The sequence below is a fragment of the Netta rufina genome (assembly GCF_964035555.1).
Source record: "Netta rufina genome assembly, chromosome: 1".
NCBI lineage: Eukaryota > Metazoa > Chordata > Aves > Anseriformes > Anatidae > Netta > Netta rufina.
Window position 1 is genome coordinate 204,737,011 of NC_140123.1, and position 23,128 is coordinate 204,760,138.

General features: G+C 44.5%; 1 protein-coding gene across 1 annotated transcript in view; it reads left to right on the forward strand.

Moving 5' to 3' along the window:
• Positions 1 to 23,128, forward strand: part of EXOC4 (exocyst complex component 4) — a 367,902-nt gene that overhangs the window by 151,881 nt on the left and 192,893 nt on the right. The window contains exon 10 of the mRNA XM_084306374.1: positions 22,361 to 22,457. Within this exon, the coding sequence (XP_084162500.1) occupies positions 22,361 to 22,457 (97 nt within the window). The remainder of the gene's footprint in view (positions 1 to 22,360; positions 22,458 to 23,128) is intronic.

Sequence of the window (23,128 nt, forward strand, 5' to 3'; positions counted from 1 at the left end):
GGTAAAGTCTTAAACAAAAGCTGGGAGTGGATTCAAGTACTCATGAGGGAAAGCTTTCCTGGGTGGCTGGGTACTGTGTGCTAGCCTAGCCTACTAGGTTCTCCGATAAGTTATAGCTTCTGTGTAACTACACTACGTTTAATAAGTTTGCTTAGGCAGTTTACTATTTAATTGTGTGTCCTTACAAAATATAAAGTGGCTGCTGATTTAAATATATATATATACATATATTGCTGTGGGTAGATTGCTAAACCATGGTGCAGAACAATCTGGCTCCTTGGTGAGCTGTGGTCTGTTCAGACAAGCTTTGTGCAACCGAAGTCAAGGTTTTAAATGTGGGAGGACGGAGACAAAACCGCTTGTTTCTGAAATCAGCATGTCTAAAGAAGACGAAGTGGCCGTACTGATCCCATGCCAGGACTGCTGCCTGCGCTCTGTAAAATAAATAGTGAAAATCTGGCAGATACAGAGAACTAATTATGGTTGAAGAATACAGAAAAATACCATTTACAAGAGGAAACACAGTCTCTATACTATCCCAAGGAAAAAAAAATAACAAAGAGAAGATGAAGTACATCTTCATCAAGGGAGAAAATAGTGAGTATTGAACGGCCGGGCTTGTTTTGGTGCACAGTGCTGTAAGAGAAGAGGGAGCTCAAAGCTCAAGTGAGATATATTTGAACTGGATGCAGTCTTTAACAGTGAGCCCTACGACACAGTTGTAGGGGAGAAGCAGATTCTGTGGCTGGATCATCTCTGGATGTTAGGTAGGCATCTAGTTGAAAGCAAGCCATGGAGTACAACTCAATGGACTCTTACCTACGAGAGGCCAAACCAAATAATCTAATGACCTCTTTGAACCCTAACCTCTGTGAGTAAGTTCAGCTACATGAATTTCCACTAGGAAACGTTTGGGGTTTTCATTGTGTAGAGGTTCGGGACTTATTTAAGGGGATCATTCTATGGGCTGCAGCATTTTGTTCTCAATGTGATTCAGCTCAGTCTGGCGAGACACAAATTAAAAGCAATTAGAGCTGTCAGCGGTGCTCGTTCTCATTAGAAGGCTTGACAGCTCTCTGCTGTCACAACACGTCCCTGAGCGTATCGGTGCAGCGCTGCTGAAGGTGAGGAAGAGGAGGAGTCTTTCTGGACAGTATTTTGGTGGTCAATTTGGAAGTCCTTACGCCAAATTCCACACTAAACTTCTGAGATTCACCATATTGAGCTGCTTTTGATGCTCCAAGTGACCTGTCAATGCTTTTGTAAACTAACCAAGCCCTTCTTGCCTCCATCCTCATGACAATCTTTAGCTTTGAGTTCGGTTCTGCAGGGTTTGCTTTGCCTTCTCCCGCTGTGAAGCTGGGGATGGAGCACCAGACACGGGCACACAAAGACGCAACGCGCAACCTGGTGAGTGCCTGGGGGCTGTCGCAGGACTTTTGGATCCCAGTTCCCTCCCAGCCACTGCTCGCCTGCTCAGGTGGACCCTTTCCATCTCCCATAAGGGCAATCTGCTTGCGTCGTCCTCAGCTTGATTTCTCTTGGCAGCCGAGCTGGATGTGGTTGACAGATTATGTCTGAGAAGGGCTCCGGTAATTGCTCGTTCTGTTCGGTGGCTCTGCTGGTGACAGATGGTCACACTGAATGTTGAAAATGTTCAGGACCTCTGGATGCTCCCCAAGCTTATGAACACCAAACTTTGCCAACGTTTCTGTTGTCTATTAGCAGAAGAATTTAAAATATTTCCTTGAATTACTATTTTTTCCCTTTGCATCTTAGGCATGTTTTGCTGGGTTTGTACTTCCCCGAAACATTCTCCTTTTCATTTTTTTTTTTCTTATTAAAGAAAGTCTCAAGATGTTAGTACAGACTGGCATAAGTAAGTGCCAACTGCTCGTGCAGACTCGTTAACAAATTTATTTTTTGCCTGAGAATGGCACATATGGCCCAGAACGGAAATATTAGGGTCTGTAGTCTTTGTGAGGGCTGGCAGATATTGTCTGAAGAAATAGCGTTTGGGTCAGGCATAAATTTCATTTTTATTTCTGTTGCCGGAAGGACGTCTCAATTTTTTTTTTTCCAAAGTGATGGTCTTCAATCATTTAGCAGCCCTGTGACAGCTCTGGAGATGCAGGAAAAAAAAAAAAAACAGAAGTCAGGAAAGCAGCCAGTTTATTTATGGCATCCCTTTATTGCAGCTTAGTAGCTGCAGACAGGCTAAGTCAGCTTATGTGCCTGAATTTCATGGACCACAAATTGCCTGCAAACCTTGGTGGAGGAGGATGGCTCGGCTGAGCTGCCAGGTGTGAGTTTGGTGCTGCGTCAGGGTTTATAGGTTTTATAGGACCTGGAGAAAGCGACCTGAACAGGAGTTGTACTCACATTTACACAGTGATGATGACTTCTTCCTTGTAGGTGCTTTGAAATGCTGACCATGCTCTCTTTTCCAGGTAGCTTCATCATCTCGCCACCTCTTAGAGCCAAGCAGGGAGCTGTAGTGCCTTTGTACAGATTCCTTCATCCCCCCTTGCTCTGATGAGATAAATATTGTGGCTGTATGTCACACCTAGATGCATACACAACTGGAATCTCATCCTGTACCTACTTGTTGGTAATATGGCACAATTTATGTTTGGAAAATGCTTCTCGTAGCCCTTCAAAATGCATCAGGGCTCTGGCTGCAGAAGGGAGGTGTCAGCCACCGAGCATGGACTAAGACAGGCAAATCTTTTCGCTGCTGTCTGGGGTTTTTCATGCTGGTTTTTTAATCTTCAGCAAGTTTATCGCACTCGGTCACGTTTGTATATTCAGCCAGGGTATGTGGCAAACTGCCTTAAAATGAGTTTCTTGCTGTTGTGAGCCATTCTGATGGATGTCTGGATAATTGTCCTATCTGCATACGTGAGAAGGAGAAGGAAATGATTGCATCCCCAGCCTTATTTAACGGCGTGAAGGTTGTTCTGAAGATCTAGAGGGAGGAGATTGACGCAGCTCGGATACATTTAAATCAAATCAGTAAATTAATCAACATCTTGTTATGGTGGTGCAGTGTGCTAGGCTTAATTATGGAAAAAATGGTAGCTGCTACATATATATACACACATATATATATATGTTTGGAGGAATAATTCAGTGTGGTTGGACTTTGTGATTGCCTGAGATGCACGAGGGAGCAGGCCAGAGGCTGGGTAAGTTTGCCATCCATCCATCCATCACCTTTCGGTGGGCTCCCAGTTTGGGATGCCTGGCATCATCGGCAGCTCGCACTGCTTACCTCTGACACAGGGTCTGCGTGTGTGTTTTCGGGCATTTTGCTGGTTTTGAGAGGTCTGTGGCTGCTTTTCTCTGTTTCTCACTTAATTTCATCAATGAATTCATCAGTGCCACTGCTCCGTGTCCTTTGCTTGGAACTTTCAGTCCTTTTATTTTCTTAATTAAGGTAATGGGGCAGGTGGAAGTGATCTTTTTGTGCCTTTTCTCTCCTTTTTCCTGCCTTGAAGCAAATTTTTGGAAGTGGAAGACTCTGGATCTCAACTTGACTCCTAAAGGAGCTCCCCAGTCCACAACTGGATGCTTACAGCAGCAACAAATGCATAATCTGAAGGAAATCTTGCTGACGTCAGCCTTGAATTAAACACACTAAAAGATGACATGGAGGATCTTTTTGTGTTTTCCTGGTGTTTCACAGCTTTTCAATCAGAATTGGTAAATGTATGGGTGCTTGCCATTGTCGGTGAACGAAGGGTGCCATTGAGATGCTCCTCGCTACGCTGGCACGTGGATGTGGTGCAGTGCAGCCAGGTAGAGCTCCTGGGCAGACCTGGAGAAACAAAACAGCCTGGACGTGGCCCTTCTGCTTCCTCCCTGTGAGCCAGCTTGCTCGGTGCTCCGTTGGGCATCTCTACACCCAGCTGACTTCAGTAGGACAGCAAAGCTGAAGCCCATTTCTGTGCAAGCTCCTCTGCGAGAAGGCTGAACAACTCAAAAGTCTCTTTTCATCACTTTCTCCAAGATTTCCATATGTGCTGGGATTGTCAAAGATGGTATTAACGGTCGGGGAAAGAAATACTGTATAAAAATACTAATTCGGGGGGAGAAATCTGTGCAGGTGTGGAAAACAGTGCTTGTCTGAGATGCTCTGGGGGGAGCAGTGATTGTGGTGCTGATAGGAAAGCCAAAGCAGGCACGATGAGGCTCACCAGGTGATGTCTGAGCGTGCCAGCCTCAGCAGCTGCTGGCCTTTTTTCCTGACGTCCACGTGAAGCATCTTTGTGTTGGAAGGGAGTTGAAAGCTTTGTGAATGCTGCTGGGAAACCCTCTGTGGTTTGCTTTCCTCAGGTGCTTGTGATGCTCTTTTCTTCCCCAGCACGGCTGCTCCAGATGACTTCATCTCCTGTTTTGGATACTCGGTTGTGGGATCGACGCAGGGAAGTCAGACTTCCAGCAAAGGCTGCTCTGCTTCAGCACTCTGCTCTTTGCTTCCGAATGTGGTTGGAGAGCATCATTACCTTCTGAAAGTTACTTTTTTTTCCCCCTCTTTATTGAAATGAAACAAAACTAAGGAAAGAAGACAGCTGCCTGCTTTACCTTGCAGGATTTCCACACAGGTTGAGTGTAGCTGAGAGCCTCAGCTGGGACAGGGTAGATGCTCTCCTGAATATTGGGGCATCACCTTTTGCTTTGAGACTTGCTTGGTTTTAGAAGCAGAAGTACTTTTCAGCTGTAGCTTGAGCTTCGTGCAGTGCTGGTGTGGTTTTTGGGATGGTTTCCCTCTGTCAGCAGCTGCCTGGCGTGCCGAGTTGTCCTTCCCTTGCTGGCTCCCTGAGGGTCTGTGATTCTGTAAGAGATTGCACTGTGCAAATCAGCAGAAGTTGATGAAAAGTAGCTGAATTTGTTCTCAGGTGGTGGTTGTATTCAACAGAGAGTCTGTTACCTATGTCTTTGTCAGCCTCAAGGACTCTGCTTTCTCGTTAAATTAGTCTTAGGAAATATTTTAATGATTCTTACTCCTCCATCAGTGGCCACTGATGATGCTGAGATGTCCGACAGAAGCTGGGTGACCTCAGGAACCGCAGCAACAGAAAGGGGATGGAGCTGAGCAGTGCTAAACGCAGGGTTCACGCGCTTGGGGATTGGTACAGAAATCTCAGCTGCAAGCTAGGAGCTCATCAATGGGAAATGATGGCGGGTAAGGAGTGGTGATTACACCACTGGTTGATTACAGAAGGACTTTGAGCTGCCAAAGTGATGCTGCTCAGAAAAAAAAAAGTAAATGCAACCCAGACAGGGTATTTCCAGCTGAGATTGGAAAGAATTCATGTCGCTGTAACATGTCTTTGGTTAGATGGCATCTGAAATACTGGGTGCAGTTTTTGATTATCTCTCCTGGGGGAAAAATAAAGAGTAAAGTAGTTTGAAAGGTGATGCGATTGTTTAAAGAAGGCATCAGGCTCCTAAAATGGGGGTAAAGAGCTGTTGGCTTTAAACAAAATCAAAATAGTTGCCACAGATAAGAGTAAACAAGCCAAAAATACACCTGGAAATGGGAAGAAAGTTCCTAGCAAGCAGAGAAGTGAGCTCTGAAGAGCAAAGGCAAGAAACTTCGGGTGTTTGAGCTTGAGATAGTTACGAGGGGGGAGATGCAGGAGCCTGTACTCAGAGCTGAAGGGTGAGCTTAATGACCCTGCAAATCCTCTCCTGTTTTTTGCCCTCGTTTGATATGTTTCAGGTTTTTAAATCAGCTTGTATTTAAATGGGGGACTTTGAAAGCAATTCCAGGGAAGGCTTGCCAGGTTGCTGTTGTTGGGGGTAGCTGCAAATGAAAGAAATGTTCCATTTATTGTAGAAAGCAGCTGCTGCCTCTCATAGAAACCATATCGGTTCTGTTGTTACTTGAAGTCTGAGAAATGATGAAATCTTTAATAACTCGCTGCTTGCCCGTGTTCTCCTGGGCTTGTGGCAAATATCAGGTATTAGAGATACTGGTGAAATTAGCTTGGAAACAGAAGATGTAGGATACTAAAAAAAAAAAAAAAAAAAAAGAAAAAAAAGGTACTGCTAATAAAAATCCTCCAAACCCACCAAAGTCAGGAGGGGGAGATGACTTTGGAGTAGTTGTAATTACGCCGCCTGTAACTGAGAAAGTTTTGTCTGCAGTCAGTAGCTGTAGTTAGTCTGGAAAGGAGGAAAAAAAAATGCAAAAAGAACCAGGATTACATAAATAATGAAAGAGCTAAAAATGCCTTGGTTTTGTAATGTAGATGAAGGCAAGGTGTCATGACAGGAACACATTTACATATTAGAATTATTTAATTATCGTATCTTGTCCTCTAAAGCAGCAAAACGGCCATGAATATTCATGCCTTCAATTAAAATATTAATGACAGACTGATACTTGGGTTTTTAGGTCTCCAAACACCCATAAACAGTTTTATTTAAATGCAGGAAAGAGTGGAGGGAGAGCAGAGGTCGAAAAGGAATTGCCTTGTTGTTTTCAGGACGTGGAGAGTAGAGAGTTCTCCTTGAAGGCAGAAGATGTTTGCTCTGAGCCAGCTCTTTAAAGGCATCCTTTGGGTACCTCTGCCATGCCCACACATGTGGCTGGAGATCTTTGCATCCCATGGCCTTGCCGAGCACTTCAGGAGGTCGATTTGCCCTTAAATGCAAGCCTGAAACCTTCAACGTACAGCTTGGCACAGATTTTTGATTGTATTTTCAGGCTGTAAGTGCACGTTACTGCATCTGCCTTGTGGTCCCTGTGCAGCACAGCTTTTTTGTAGAGCTCTTGGGGCTGGAGTTAGATGATCTTTAAGATCTGCTCCAACCTGAGCCAGTCTATGATGATCTGCAGTGTCGTCAGTTGTACTTATTTCACTTTTCAGATATCATTATGATGGGCGTGCTTTGATGTTGTCAAATAAGCTAAGCCTTGCTGGCCTTAAGTTAAGGAAGCTGAGGGTTCAAGGTGAGCTCTAAAGAAGAAAGTGAAAGTCATCAAGCATTAAAACGTTGCGAATCATTGCTCCAAAATTACTCAGCTCGCCCTTACAACAGGTTGTGCTGGTAGAGAGCAATTCCACAAGGATAACCAGACAGAAGAGATCCAACTTCTTATTATTTATCATTTGGGAGGAGAGCACGTATTTCATTTATACGAGCACCAGTGCTCAGCTGTCCAGGATAAACAACTGACTGCATGGGTGCAAGGCTTTTGGCTGCTTCTTTGTGTGGAGCTAAGTGTATTGTAGAAATAACCAACAGTGTGCCTTTTTTGGGGTTTAATAATCTGCTGATTAATCCCTACCCGATGTTGAATCTTGCATCTTGTTTCCTCTGTCACAAAAGCCCAGATGCTCTGAGGACCGACTGGCTAAGATGAGTGTGTAATCAGTCACCTCCTCCCACTAACATGGGGAGCTAATTCCTAACCTGCTTGAGTTAGACGTTTATTTACTTCCTTATTTTCACTTGTTGTGGTTAATGCTTTCATTTGCAAAACATCACCCTTCGTTCTTTATTCCCTTACACATTACAAATATATGTACAATTGGCACAGCTACTGAAAGAAAAATCGTTTCTGTATTTGAGTGTGACAGCCTGACAGCACTGCCGAGCAGAAAGGAGGCGAGCAAGATCCCAAGGCTAACACACGAGCTCCGTTTGCTCACCTGGGTGTGGAAGAGGGACATCAAACTCCAAAATCTTTATGGTCACTGGTTTGTACGGACCTGACTGATATGCAAGTTCTAGGCTTCTGTCTCAAAAGGAGTCTTGTAACATCTGAAGCTCATTTTCTTAAGGGTGTAGGTGGAATCCACCTGGGCCATGTGGGTATCAGTGTGCGCCCTGCCTGAGCTGGCAGACCTGTTCCTCCTGTAGGGTCTGTGTGAACCCCTCCACCCCGGTGTGCCCATGAAGAAATGAGTTTCACATGAATCAACACCAGCTTCTGCTGTATTTTACCTCGTAAGTATTTGACGTGTTGTATTTGAAGTATTGGAAGTGTTCCATCGCATGAGGTGACTGAAGGCCGTGGTCTTTTGTATAAGTACCCTGGCTAGTAAGCAGTTGCAAGTGCTTGCTGTTCCTGAGACTGTTTTCACTTTTTAGAGTGTTTTGGCTTATGCTGTAGGTCTAAATGGTGTGAAACACCCCAATGTCTGAAGATTTGGGGTCAGTGAGCCCTTGGTGTGCGTCTCCTTTGTTTCACTCATTTGGTGTGTGCTTGGGAGAGCTCAGGGCTGTCTGCATGAAGGCTCACAGAATGGCTGAGGTCAGAAGGGACTTCTGAAGGTTGTTTTAGCCCATCCTGTCCCTGCTGAGCAGGAAAGGTTTCCCACATGCTGCCCTATGGCAGCAGCAGCCAATTTGGCAGAAGCTTTGCTTTGCAGCTGTGCTAAAGGCACGGGACAGCACCTGGGATGGAGGTGTCCAGAGCAAAAAGTTTCATGGGATGGGAAGCAACCTTACTGCAGCTGTAAGTCAGTGACCATTTCTCCTAGGAATCCACAGGTGTATTTAAAAAAAAAAATAAGTCTGGCAGAAGCATGAGGTGCCACCGCCATGAAGATGATGGACACCACCCGAAATGATTGCTCTGCAAAGGCTTACAGAGGATTCAAGAGCGATAGGAGAGCCTTTGGGTTTTCTAAGCAACCTGTTGGGGAGCTTTTGAAGAATGTTTTAAAAGACAGAGGAAAGTTGCCGCAAGAGCTAAATGTCAAGAGAACACTGAGGTATGTTGAGCTATCTCAATACTGAGATACGGAGGCATTTTGTGGTTCCTGGTGGCGAAATTCAGAAGAACCACGTGCTTGTAAAGAGTTAAATGCAGTTCCTGACAGCGAGGGCCTGAGTGCTGCATAGCCATTCTTGCATTTGTTTTGAACTTTAAAAAAACAACAGGCTGATTAGCTGGAGCAGCTTTCCCCCGAGGGAAGACTATAGAGTGTAATTTCATTACAAAATACAGTGCTGGGAGATGAACTGGAGTTGGATTTATTTTTTTTTTCCCCCACCCTAAGGGATTTGACATTTCTATTTCTTGACATTTCTCTCATTGTTAGGCTAGCTGCTTTGTGCTGCGCTTTTTTTTCCTCCCCTGGCGAAACCGGAGCTGTCTCCTTGAAGCTTGGAGCATCTTTTCTTGTAGGTAAAGCTGGTAATGGTTTGAATTAGCTCAACAAGCAGATGGTTGGAAAAGGAGGCTACGCTACGGGGTTTAAACGTGTAGCACTGGGACAAGCAGTCTATTGCCAAAAGAAAGCATTAAGCAGTAGTCCCTCGAACACAGGTACATTTAAAACTGTCATTAGGAAAGGATGTTACGTGGTAAAAAGGGATGTAAAAATAGCAACGGGTTACTCAGAGGTCTGGCTTAAGGTGTGTTACCCATGTCAAAAGTAGCAGCTGTGGCGGTTTTGTTCTGGAGCCTGTTATTTCAGGAATAAGGGGTATTTGTGTGATGCTTTTCTGACTTCAGCCTCTTTCCTCCACTGATTTATTCCACAGTCTTTGAGCAGTAACATAGCAGGCCAGCTCATCTAATGCGTTGGAAGCCTGTCATTTATTTGTAGGGGAACAGCACAGGTATTTTTCCACCTCCATCCGTGACAATCCCGTGGCAGGCACGTCACGTTGCCTTCTGGTGATGGGCTCCGGGCTTCTGGCAGAGTTGATGGCATCGCAGCTACTCACAGATTCCTGCCAGCACAGCGATGCTGCCTGGGGAGGTTAACCTCTGCAACCAAGTCCCTGCTGTAATCCTAGCTCTCCTGGCAAAGCCATGGTCTTAACTGGGTATTTTATGGCTTGTTTAGAGAGCGTAGCTTTGCTGTAATAGCATAAAGCTGGTTTACATTAGGTCTGAATTTTGGGCACTTGGGTAATTTTGGAGTAATTTTGGTAATTGTTGATAGCCTCAGCAGAAGAGGTCATCATCTGAGCCCGGGTGGTTTCCAGCCTGAGTTTGATTCCTCCTAGTTTGATTTTGCCTACTCAAGTCAGACTGATTTTCATTTAGTATATTCAGGACAACTGGTTTGTTTGTTTGTTTGTTTGTTTGTTTGGTAAATGCTGGGGGAAGATCTTCACTCCAGCAGCTGGCTGGTGGTGAGAGGCACGTGGTCATCTTCCCTGCCTAAACCTTTCCATTTTCTCCGCTCTGAAAAAATCCTGAAAACCAAACCAAACATCATCTATACAAAAAAAAAAATCACAGGATTCGAAAGGACAGAAATTCCTCCTTCAAATACAAAACCAGTTTTGTGCTGACCCTCTAATTGCATTGATCTTTATCTAATCTCATAGGTTGGAGCGAGGGGTAGCGTGATTGCCAAGCACAGCTCGGCTCGCTGTCTGCTTTTGGGGCGCAGACCCCACTGAGGATCTGTGCCCGTGGTGCCAGCAGAGAACTTTTCTCGAGGCCCTACAACACGGCGCCTCGCCTTAAGTGTACGGTACAGCTCTTGAAATTCTGGAGGAGGTGGGAAACCTCTTAGATCTGCCGCTGCTCCTGTGTTGTGGGCCCCTTTGTATTACCGAGTGTCACTCCGGATAACTCAGCTCTCTTCCTCTGTTACAGTTTGGCTGCTTTCCTCGGTTGTAAGTAGCCCTTGGAGGGGGGAAAAATAGGGGGGAGAAAGTGCTGGCTGAGTACTCCCTCCATCAAATAAGGATTCTTCTGCTTCTGATTTTGCTTGATGAGCAGTAGCTTTCAAAGTAAGTTTGGTGGATGTTTGAAGCTGAAAGGTTAGGACCACAGCAGAGGGGGACCTCTGAACTCGGTACTCCTTTCCTCCTTTCAGATGCAGAACGGCTTACATCTATTTTTAAAGAGCGATGGATTTCCAGACTGCAGTTCCACCTGGTACACCACGGCTCGGAAATCCTGTTGTCTGGGCTGCCAGCTGCAAGAAGCAGCCTCCATGCTCGGGGAATGCATCGTGTGGCATGGCATTAACTGTGGTTTGTGCCCATTTCTCTGCCTTCTTTGACAGCATAAACTCGGTGCCCAGTTGACTTCTGCTTTTGCGGTGTGAATGTTTGACCCGATCTGAGGACACCGGCTGCTGAGCAGCCATCGGGCTTTGTTCAGTCCTTGGCTGGGTCTGGATCACATCAGTAATCAATACAGGCAAGGGTGTTAGTGACTCGTATTGCTAATCAGACCTTTCAGAGAAGTCTGCCCACCTGCAAGACAGTACAGAAAAAACTTCTCTTCCCTTTTCATCCAGCACTGCTTGGTCCATAAACACAATTCTTAGCTGCTCTGGGCTAGCGCGTGCGCTTCTGCTTCTTGTGGCTGAACAAAGAGCACATATTTGTATGACCTGTGAAACTATAACACAAAACATTCAAAATTACAGATAAAACTCTACTGAGCCAGTGACTTTCTGCTCATAGAGCTTCCCAAAGCAGCAGGTTTGGTTCTGTTTTTTTTGTTTGTTTTTTTTTTCTGGTCAAGTTGAAACATTCAGATCTTACCTTCTTTACCCCATGACTGTTGAGTGCTTTTAAATGCATTTTAAAAATAAGAGCATGGCTACTGCTTGGATTGTTTTTTAAACATGTGTCTTTTGTGCTTTTCCTTTCCGCCTGCACAAGAGTGGCAACAAATAAAAATAGAAAATAATTTGGAGAACTCTCAAGAGATTCCTGCAGCGCAGGGCAAACAGGAGTCCTCTGGTCAATGCTGAGCAAAAGCATTAAGTGGCATCTCTCTGGAAATGTATAGAAACACGCCTGGAAAGGTCTGGCCACTCCTCTTCCTGGAGTTTGGTATATTAGATACAGCACGATTCTGACACATTGACTCCTATGAAATGGTTTTTTATTAAAGTCGCCAGGTTGTTCTTGCGCTAGCAATCGCTTTGATTAAGCACTGCATTAGGGTCATATCCTAGGATAACAGCGTTTCGAAATCCCTGGCCGCGTTTGAAAGAATGGTGATTAAAGTTCTGGCTGTTTTCCTGCTCTTGCTGATGTCTGCCGAGGGTTGAGTTACCTCCTGTTTATTGGCGCTCGAGTTCGGTTACAGCCCCGTGTGGTTTCGTGCCAATATCGGGGACGGTCTCTGGGGGGAAGTGGTTTTGCATTAAAATGCAAGAAGTTTTTAAAAAAAAAAAAAAAAAAAAAAAGCTGTAGCAAAATTAACACCGGGGTTTAATAGCCGCAGCCTTGGTTTGTTTTTCCGAAGTCTAATTCATCTTTGATTGAATTTCAGGCAAAACAAAGCGAGGAGGATAAGGAGGTGGAGAAAAACCCATCTAAAAGAGATTATGGATGAGCAGGTTGAAAAACGCTGCCTGGCAGGTTGCACTCTGAGCGATCGGAGCGCTTCTGCCGGGGCTGGGAGCTGGTTTGTGCATTTCATGGACGAGGCGTTTTGGTTCCCTCGGGGAAAACCCGGTTATTAGTGGGGATCACCCTGCATATTGCTGGGAAATGAATTAATTCACACCAGCGTGCGCACAGGCAAGGCGTAAAGACGTTCTTTTGTTGCTGCGAATTTCTCGCGGCGTTGCAGTGTTGAATAACCAAGCAGGGTGTATTTTGCCTCGTCTCCACATGCCAGCTTCGTAACATTTTCAAGACTTGTCAAAAGATTGGCAAACTTATCTTCATTAGAACTGATGCAGTCATTAATATGCAGAAAATGAGTCTGTGATGGCTTTCTTGGATGGCGCGGCGGTTGCTGTCGTCCTTGCTGTGTACAGTTGCTGAGTCCTCAGTTTCCTTCTTGTGTCCTGGTGTTAAAAAATGAAACAGGCGTCTCTGTAGATGTATAGCTGTGTGTCTGTAATTCTAGAAAACCATACAATGCTTTCACTATTTCATTATTTCTCGTAACAGGCCCATGAGAGGTGGGTAGCAAGTCTGAGGAGTTGGGTGGGTTGAGGTGCAGCGTTGTCCAACATTGTCCCATGAGCCTACGGCCTCGCCAAATATCTCTGTTATAACTCCCAATTCTCTTCTTTAAGGTGGCCACGAGCTTTTAGGTATTAAAAAAAAAAAAAAAAAAGGGGGGGAGGGGGTGTTGAAACGTGGGAGGTTTCAGAGTTTGAACGTTTTATAGGAATATAAAACCATAAATGACTGGATGTCAAGTCATACCTTTGTCTTATTTCGCTTGCTCTCTCTGTTTGCTCACTTTTTTTTTTTTCTTATGACATTAAAACTGAAAGAAAACATGTCACGAATATAAAAAAAAAATTCAGATAGGAGGCATTTACCACTACAGGAGATAAGATAAAGAAAGAAAGCTTGGAGAAGAAAACAGTCGAAAAGCGAGCGTGGGGTGTAAGTAATCACAGTTCATTAGCTCGAGCATGTTTCCTGGCTTTGGATAAGGATTTGTGCAGCAGCCACGCTTTGGAGGAGCTTACATCTGTACGCAGGAGTTTTAGGGAAGCCGACAAAATGGTAAATATGCAAGCTGACAAATACATTAATCAAAGTGCCTGCTGCTGAGCTGCGTGGCCTGGGAAGAAAAAAAAAGAAAAAAAAAAACAACGAGGGGGGGAGAAAAGTATGCATTTAAAACAAATTCTGTAGCTGAAAGGAGACTTTACATATGTGGCTGACACGCTGATCAAATGATAAAGTAGAGTCAAATTGAACCTCAACCTTTTGTACAGGCTGTGAAAGTGAAGGCACGGTGCAGTTTTTCAAGGCAGATGGAGTGTGAGCAACTAATAAATCAGGTTTTGAAACATTAAAGAGCAACTTATTTGAATGCATATGGTGTTGGATCTCAGACAAGACAGTATAGGAGAGAGTAAAAGGATTGGGCATGGGAACATCAGCAGAACAATATGTCTGTGCAGCAGCTCTGTGCCTGCATCCAAATCAGCTCCTTGTGCCAGAGCCCGGTACGTAGCAAACGAAGGGTGATGGCAAATGGTCAGGGGCGAGCAAAAAAAGAGCTGATCGGGGACAAATTTCAGGCAGTGAGTGGGTGGTGTGCTCCCAAACTACCAGCAGTGGGTTGGTGAGTTGGAGCCACGTCCTCTGCTCAACGGAGAGCAAGGATTTAGGAACGGGGAATAAAAGCTTTGCTGTAAAAGGTGTTGTATGAAATTTGGGTAGCGCAACCTCCATCGGCTTTCCAGAAATTGGTTTCTGGGCTGATATTGAAGGTGTTGATAGCAATGTGTGTTCTCATGGGTGTGGATTTTGTACCTGGACCGAAGGAAATGCTGTGGTCAGGGTGTTAAGGCTTGTGCTCCCTGGGTTCAGGGAGAGGCAGCGTGTGCCAGCACGGCCTCTCCTATTTTGGAAATCACTTCTCCTTCAGTATGATTTGAAGCAGCGTGTGCTGTACAAGCTTGACCACAAGCTCTGGCTCTCAGCCCTTCTTTCCCAGTTTTATAACGGAGAGGAATTGGTGCTAATCCAGCCATCAGACTTGACTTCAGCTGGGATTTTGAGGTCTTTGGATTTGTGGGATCATTGTTCTGACTGTCGTGTTCCCAACCCCAAAGCAAGAAATGCTTCTTTAATAATTCTAAGAGTTGATGCATGTTTTAGGAGCCCTGGCCTCCTCTGTCTGTCCAGGACCCCTGGCACAACAGCCCCATTGCTCTGTGGGGCAAACCAGAACCAGCCAGGAGCCCTGCCTGGATTTCTGCTGAAGATTTGTCCTTCTCCCATGAGAGCTTCTGAGGCTGGAAAGCTTCTCCACGACCTATGCTAGGGAGCATCACCCCAAACTCTGCTGCTGGGAGAATTGCTGAGATCTTTTTCAGTGAAGGAAATAGTACAGAAACGAAACGTGATGTACTTTATAACCTTAAAGGTCAGTTTTCTTGTTGCTTTTTTTCCCCCTCTCGCTTCACATCTCTCTTTCAACTCCCACCCTGCCTCTCTGTCAAAGAAGAAAAATATTGGCAAGCCAACTGGGCAGACCTGAGCGCACGGCCCCTGCGGGGCTGGGGCAGGATCTGTGCCTGGCTCCAGCAGCTCCGCTATCTCCTGTGCAGGATTTAGTGCCAGTGACAGGTGATGGACAGACGGGAAGCTGGGAGCAGTCACAGCCCTTTGAGGCAGTTAATCATCAGAGAGCTCCTTCCTACCACCGCAGAGCCCTCGCCCCAAGGACTGACAGCCAGTATTTTGCAAGTAGTTAGCCACCTAATTCCCATTGATTTTTTTGGATCTCTTCTAGTGGCAGCGTCGTCGTCGCTCCGATCTGTGTTGATTTCGGTAGAAGGTAGGGTGCCTACGTGTTTATAAACCTCATCCCTTGCTCCTGATGGTCCGGTCTATAAATTCACAGCTGCCATGATTAGGAAAGTGTGTAATTAAGAGGAGCAAATAAGAAATGCAATTTTCCCTTTGTCAGAAACCTTTCTTAAATTGCGTCTCCCCTCAAGCAAGGAAGTAATCAAGTGTTGGCCGAGGTTTTTCTTCTCTGTCTTGATAAGACAGGGTTTTTTTTGTGTGTTTTTGTTAGTTTTTTTCATCTCACCTCCCTCCCTCTTGTTGCAAGAGAGGGAACAGCATCCCTACGTGCTATGGCAGTGGACCAGTGGCTCATGGTGAGAACTAACAGCTGTGTAGTGCTCTCTCTACTGTGGTTTGAAGATGAGGAAGGCAGAGGCAACATCTTTGATCCACATCAGTAGACAAAATCATCTGCCTGAACTAATCCACTAGACGCCACTAGAAGTTGAAATCTCTCATTTATTCCATGGAGTCTGAAGTGGTTGGTGTTGGAAGGGCTTTCCAGGAGAACTTTGCATCATTCACTTTATACATAACCTTTGCTGCATTATTTGTAGCGCTGAGTTTCAGTTCCAGATGTGTTGGCAGCCCCATCGCAGCTACCTCGCATGGTTCACAGGAGTCCAGCAAGGAGGGAAGAGAACACGGCTCAGAAACAGAAAGCATTAACCTCACGTTGACCTACACCAGTGGGAAAGTGCCATGCTTCAAGGCTGTCTGTCAAACGGTATTTTAAATAACAGTATGAGGTTTCAAAGAGGTTTGTTCAGAAGGAAGGTGCTGTGGATTTGGAAGTTTTCTCATTGTTTTCTGCGGAGCTGGCATTGGATCACAGGGGGGGATGCTTGGAGCACGGGGCTGGGCACTTCTGGGGTTTCTGGGTTGTTCACCTGGATAAACCTACTTGGTTTTAGGGAAGACTTGCCTAGGTTCTGCCTCTCTACTTATAGGACTGGCAGTCAAGGTGCTTGAAGCTCTGACAAAGCTTACTTTAGGTGCAGGATGCCCTACGTGCTTCCTTCCCCAGGGGTAGGGCGAAGAGATGGGACTGGAGATGGAAGGGACGGATCAGATCCTGCCCCATCGCTTCCCTCCCGGTGGTGCAGGGCAGTTAAATGCCTCGTTTCTATCCCATGGGAGAGCACAGGGCAGGAGGTGGCTGAGCCCTTCACGCCTAAAGCAGGTACCTTGGAGCAGTTTGAAAAACTCAACTCACGTTGACTCAAGACGTGCCAAAGAACTGCAGAGAAGATAATTGCGCCTGTTTCTTTCTAAAACCAACGTGAAGACGGCTGCCAGCCCGTTGAATCACCGCTGTGAATCAGGGGAGTAAAAAGGGAACTCAACGCTCGTGTGTGGCTTTTTTTCAGGAGGTGCAGTTGTGAGACAATTGAGCCCTAATGCACAAAAATATGAAAAAGGAGGAGGTTGTTTATGAAGCTCTGCTCTTATTGTTCCATAATAGCACTGATCAATCGTTCTTTTCTGTTGAGCTCTGTTTTCTAATAACCTGCTTTGCTGTCTTTGGGCTTTCTTCCCTTTCATGCGAAATAAAATTTTTATTTCCATACCTCGAAGATGATACCCAGGTAATAGCTCTGCTGTCGATCTGCACGTAATCAAGAACTTCTGGGAAGGACCGTACCATCTAAACCGCTTCCTTTTCTCCTATAAAAGTTTGCTCGGATGCTCAGGATGGAGGAGGCAGCATTGATTTGCAAGCTGTGTTGATTGCTTGATTGTTGTGGCTTCAAAGCCTGTTTTTTGTTTTTTATTATTATTCTTTTTATGGTTGCATAGATTAACGTGAAGTGGCTCGCTAGGAAAGGCGCTTTGATCACAGAGAGGTGCTGAAGAGTTGTTCGCTACGTGTCTGGAACTTGTTTAGCTGAAAAGTTTGCACTTGCAGAGAAATGAATGAAGTTGTCCTGTGCTAAGACCAGGGGATAGGAGAGGAAGAGAGGAAATAGGAAAAATTTGCACGGGTTAGTTAATGGTTCTCATGGGTTTTAGGTGGCTCCTTTGAGACTTGATTAGTATATTCTGCATGTTTCAGACTGGGATTACTTACTAAGCATCATAGAAGTCTTTTTTCCTGCTAGGTTTTAAAGTGTTTTAGGGCTGAAGGTGAAATGCTTTAAGACAAACGTGGCTCCAAAACAATTAGGTAACATTTTATGGTGCTCTGCTGTAATGTTGCAGAACACAAAGCGTAAGAAATCTCACCCTCTTCAAGTACTCCTATTAGAGGCAGAGAGAGCTTCCCTACCTTGTTTAAAACCAACAAAAACCAAACCCACCAACTTTCTTCCTATGAGAAGAACTGATTTTAAAAGGTGCAAGGAGCCTCTTCCCAGATGCTGAGCTCCCTCCTCTCTGATGTGTTCATGTCCTTCAAAGAACAAGAGAGTGAGGGGGGTGTGACTCATCTTCAAACGTGATGTTGAAGAGTAATAACTTCCATTAAATCTTGGACCTTTATGGAGAAAATTGTTTCAATAAGAAGAAATTGGGGAAAAATAAGTATAAACGCTATTATTTCCCTTTTCTGTTTCATAGAATCATTAAAGCTGGAAGAGCCCTCCAAGATCAAGGTCCAACCATCCCCCTACCACCAATGTCACCACTAAACCATGTCCCCAAGCACCACGTCCAACTTTTCCTTGAACACCCCCGGGGATGGTGATCTTTTACCTTTTTCTTTTTTTTTTTTTTTTTTTTTTTCAAGTTAGAATCAAGTCTTTTCCTTGAACATGGCATGGTTAGAGGAGGTAACCACTGATTGCAAAGTTGTAGGTCAGCATCAGGGAGTGCCAGGGAACCTCTTGTGATGTGAGTTGTGGGCCATCTAACATAAGATGTAGCTTCTTTGCTGCTTCAGTGTACACAACAGGCATAAGAATGCCAAAAAGTACTTTAATGCATTTGCAAAGCACATTGAGACGCTTCCTGAAGAGTGCTGTTAATCCTCAGCATTGTTAGCATGGGCTTCAGGATGTTTTCTGAAAAGAGTAAATTAGGGAAATAGAGGTAGACTTCAAATTGTGGTAGACAGCTTTTGAGCTGGAGTAACTTCATGGCAGAAAAAACTCACAGACTGGTCAATTAAAAATTATAGATAGATAGATGCTGAAGTGTTTGTGTTGCCATAATGGATCAGCAAAGTGTAACATTTCACGGAAATTCTACAAATATGTGAATATTTTCAAGAATTTGCGATACTTTTTTTTTCTTAATTTAATAAAAATGTCTTCTTCCTTTCACCTCTCTTTCTGGATAGAACAAAATACTCTTTGTTGTCTTCCTCTTCCCTGGATTGAGAAGCATCTTGCATCTTTCTGGGGTGAGGAAACTTGCCATTATGATTTTGAGACCTGCCATGTCTGCAGATAACAAGGTGTTAGCAGTAAAACTTGGGGGGTATCCATGGCGAACGTTTCCCCCAGAAAAATACCAGGTAGAATGGAAACTTGAAGCAGCGTTTATGTTTGTTCAGACTCGAAATGTGTGCAGAGTTTCTGGCTTTCTTGGTAATCTTCTGTTTTTTTCATAGTGAAGCATGACATTTTCGGCTCCATTTCAGAACCGTTCAGCTGCGCTACTAATGGCCCCGTCTCTGACTCCCACTCAGTGGCATTCAGGTGGGCACACTTCATTGCTAGCACAGCGTGAGGATGTCATTAGCTCCATGACAAATCTCACTTCACCTCGACGTTTTTCTTCTTTTTTTTTTTGTTCTCATAATTTATTACCAGACAGATTAAATCAGCAAGCCGGTGCTCTTAAGAAGGAGCAGCTACAACAATAGTACTTTGTGACAGCTGTGAAACATTTAGTGTTTTTTTTTCTAGTGCCTATGAAATGTGGCTGATATAATTTCTTGCCTTAAACTGAAAAAAAACAAAAACACAAACCAGCCCTGCAATCCAAATGAAAGACTTGTGTTGTGTGGCATTGCTGAAGCAGTGATGTACGCCTGGTCCAGATGGTTCTTGGAGAGCTGCGTGCGTCGGGATGTTGTACATCAGCTGAGCATGGATGGTTAGCCCTGTAGTCAGTGCTTATGGGGAGCTGTCATGGCAATAAAGCTCAGTGCTTACATACAGCTTAAATTCGTCAGTGCTCCCTGGGAGTTAGGCTATACAGCTCCCTTTCCCTAATGAGGTGGATCGTTTTCTTGGTGTCTGCTCCTGTGGACGTGGCCTGTGTTTGGGACAACCCAGTGGTACAGTGTTTGTGTGCTTAGCTCTTGTTTGGTCCAGAGACCAAGCGACCTGCCTGGCTGATAACCGTCTTGAAAAGCAGAAAAATACTCCAAAAAATGAGTGTTATTCCTCCCTCTTCCTTCATTTTCTCCCTCTTTTCTCCGCAGCTGGTAGGAAGTCATTGGTTTCTCTGTAGGTCGGATGAATGATAATTCACCTCCCTGCAAGAGATGTTCTTAGTAGGAATCCACAAGGATGAAGGGATATTAACAGTATTTTTTTACGGACGTGTCTGTTAGGTCTGCAGCACAGAACTTGGTCTGGGACGTCGTCTGCATGGGAGGTACCACGTTGGTCAGTCAACATTATGGCACGTTTCAGCCCTTGGTGCTGGTAGGCAGAGCCCTCACTAGAGATTTCCACCTGAACATGCAGGCGATGCCATCCTAAGCTCTCTTTTGCTCTGATTTGGGCTTTTCTCCAAGTGCTACCATAACAAAATGCAGTAAATTAGGGTAAACAGTAGCACTGCACCTCCATGTGATGGCCAGGTAAGGCTGGGGCTGTAGCACGTCGGGCAGCCAAGACACAATTTGGGGTCCGTAGGCGTGCGGTGGCAGCGTCGAGGGGTGTTAAAGTAGGTGGTGCTGTGCAGGCTGCCATACCTCTTGTGGTGTTACTTGTACATATGGGGCATAATTGGGAATAGGATTTCCATCTCTGTGTGATTTTTGAGGTAAAATATTTGAATGCAAACACAATTACTTTCCCTCGTGGCTTACACCTACATACGGAGCCTTCGTTATTATTAATTGAAAGCTAAGAGCCGAGAAGATACAAAGCATATTTTTCTGTCAGGGCTGGTGTGCTGTTCTTCTCACATCTCGCATAATGTGGCCAAGCAGAAAAGACAGATGGCTTCATTCCTTGCTAAGGAGTTGGTGCCAGTCAATAATATTGATTAGCGCGGGGTGACTTGATGTAACAAGAATAACACCCGTCCTTAATTTGAGCCCGGATTTCCTACTTCCTGCCTCGGTAGTTCATGCTTGGATGAATTCCTCAGTAAGCCCGTTAAGAGACAGACCCCGCTGGAAATTGCAGGGTGTGACGTTAATAGGGGAAGCGGATAACTTTCTTTTCCTAGAAGTTTCACTTCTTTTTTTTCCATGATTAAACAGTCACATTGTGCAAGTTAACTTTTTTTGGATGAAACTGAAATTCTTGAGCTTCCTTTTCTTCGTTTTTTGAGATCTGCAGTCAGTAAAGTGTTATCAACTTGGTCCTTAGCTGTTTCTTCATGTTTCTTGAAACCTTACGTTAACGTGGCAAATACCAAGAAGCCCCATGTCCAAAATGCATGCCTGGGGAGCTGTCAGGTCATGACCACACAGCGAGCACAGGTACACATGGTTTGCCTGGGGAGTGCCTCGAAGCAGCCTTCTCGTCCACACGACCACAGTGATCATGGAACAGGGTAGGTGGGGCACTATGCACAGTTTATAGGCTGGTGTCTGTAGGAAGACATCCCCAACCTGGCAGTTACGAAGCCCAAGGAGCTGCTTCTCTTCACTTTTCATTCAGTTGGTGACCTTGTCTGGTTGATTTGTCGTCTGTGTCCCCTGGTTTCTTCATCAGCTCCACAGGGATTTTAATCCTTTCCCCTTACCAAGGCACGGAAACAACGTCTTTGGCTCTGCATCAGCTTGCACAGAACAGTCCTGACCTGGAGGGACCATTTTAGGGTATAGAAGAATTGGTGTAGATGACCGATCCTTGCTGTGAGGTTGATAACAGGAGAGCCAATTAAATCAACTCATTGAGGAGGAGCTTTTTTTTAATCCTTTTTCTTTTTCCTGTAATAGATTGGTTGCAGATAATGGCCTAAAGTGCATAAACTTCACTTTGAAAGAGGTTCGGAGTCACTCGGTGGTTGTGTTCCTCCTCTCACACTTTCCAACTTGAAGACATCCTTCTTCTCATTTCGAGGCAGACAGATGTCAGGGTCAAAAAATTCAATAATCTGTTGGTGTTGTTTTGATTTCAAGTACTTTGTCATTTTCCTGCCTATAAAGCTATCATAGTAATGTGATTAGGTTCTGTATTTATTATTATTCAATCATTAAGGAGAGTTCACGTGCAAAATAAAAATGGCTTAATAACATTTGGGATAGAGACTTTGCCCAAGTTTGTATTTCGTGCTATTTTGGGGATTTTAGTCCAAAAATGTAGCTGATAGGGTTATTTGTCAAGATGATACCAGCAAGAAGATTGTGACAAGGGAATTTGACCAAAATACAGGGGCACTGGATGGTGAATTGCTACGAATTTGAGAATCAGATCATGTTTTTATGCTTATGTGAGAGGCATCTGGCCTGGTCTTTTAAAAATGTGTCCTTCTGGAAGGACAACAAGTGGTCTTCATTGGTCTCAGGAGATGCAAGAGTTCTAGAAAATTGAGATTTAGAGGGATTATTAGTTCTCCTCCCTTTCTCCTGTCTCAATATCCTGATTTAGAGTATCTTGGTGTTAGAAGCTGCCTGTGGAAGTGACTTTGCTTCTGCTGCGATGACGTGAAGGTGGCTGTTTCATGCCACTTGAAACCCTGCAGTCTGAGCCTAAGATATATAAATTATGCTCTCAGAGCTTGTTCTACTTCCCAAGAGTGTGCCAAACACAACACACTTATTTTTCTGTAGCTGAGAGCCTGTTTGTATGCAACTTTTGCTTGGGCAATGGAGTCTTCTGCTAGGAAATTATGAGACTCGCTGTAGGAAATGGACTCTTGAGAGCCCCAAATGGACTCTTGAGAGTAGTGTTAAATATAATAACATTTACAGACAAGTCTAAATGTTTAATTATCGCTTAGTATCTAAAAATCAAGGGATGTTCAGATTCTGTTAAACAACTTGTTACGTGTTTTCTTCCAGGAGGACCGGATGATAACTTAATTGAAGGTGGAGGATCCAAGTTTGTCTGCAAACCAGGAGCCAGAAACATAACCATCATCTTTCATCCACTCCTCAGGTAAGTGAGACTTTCTACATAGTTCCACTGTTTCTACAGATGTGAATAATTAAAATAAATGGAATTAACTTACGTTATTTATGGGCACCGTGTGGGTTCTGTGGTAACACCTCCCAGCAATTTGTGTATGTAATTTTGGGCTCGTAAAGCTGTTGTGCATGTGTTTAAGAAATAAACGCTCGCTGAGGTTGTCACCAGTGCTTGTTTCATCTTTTTCAAGATTAGCTAGAGCTCCAGTGGGACTGCTTCCCAGGGCGACCCCTTTCCATTGAACAGTGCAATTTATTATTGGCCCATGCAGGGAAAAGTTTAGTTGCATCCTGTCACAGGTTATCGCTTATCCATTTGTCCATGATGCTTATTAAAAAGTCAGAAGGATACTTTATGAACGGCCAGGTAAGTTCATTCTTTGATAAACAATTACGGTCTATGGACTGCAAATTAAATGCCTGAAGTGCTGTGCCAGTTACTAAAATCACAGAAATTCATAGCCTACCAAGGACTGCTGGAACTTTAAACAAGTCTGTAACACATCTCCTCTCACCAAGTCACTCACCTCTGGTGCTTTAATTTTGCTCTTTTTACTTTGCAGTCTAGCAGTCCATTTTCTTAGTTTTTGCTGGAATTAAATAATATGACTTTTTTGCTCAGTTAATGTCAGTCTTCCACCT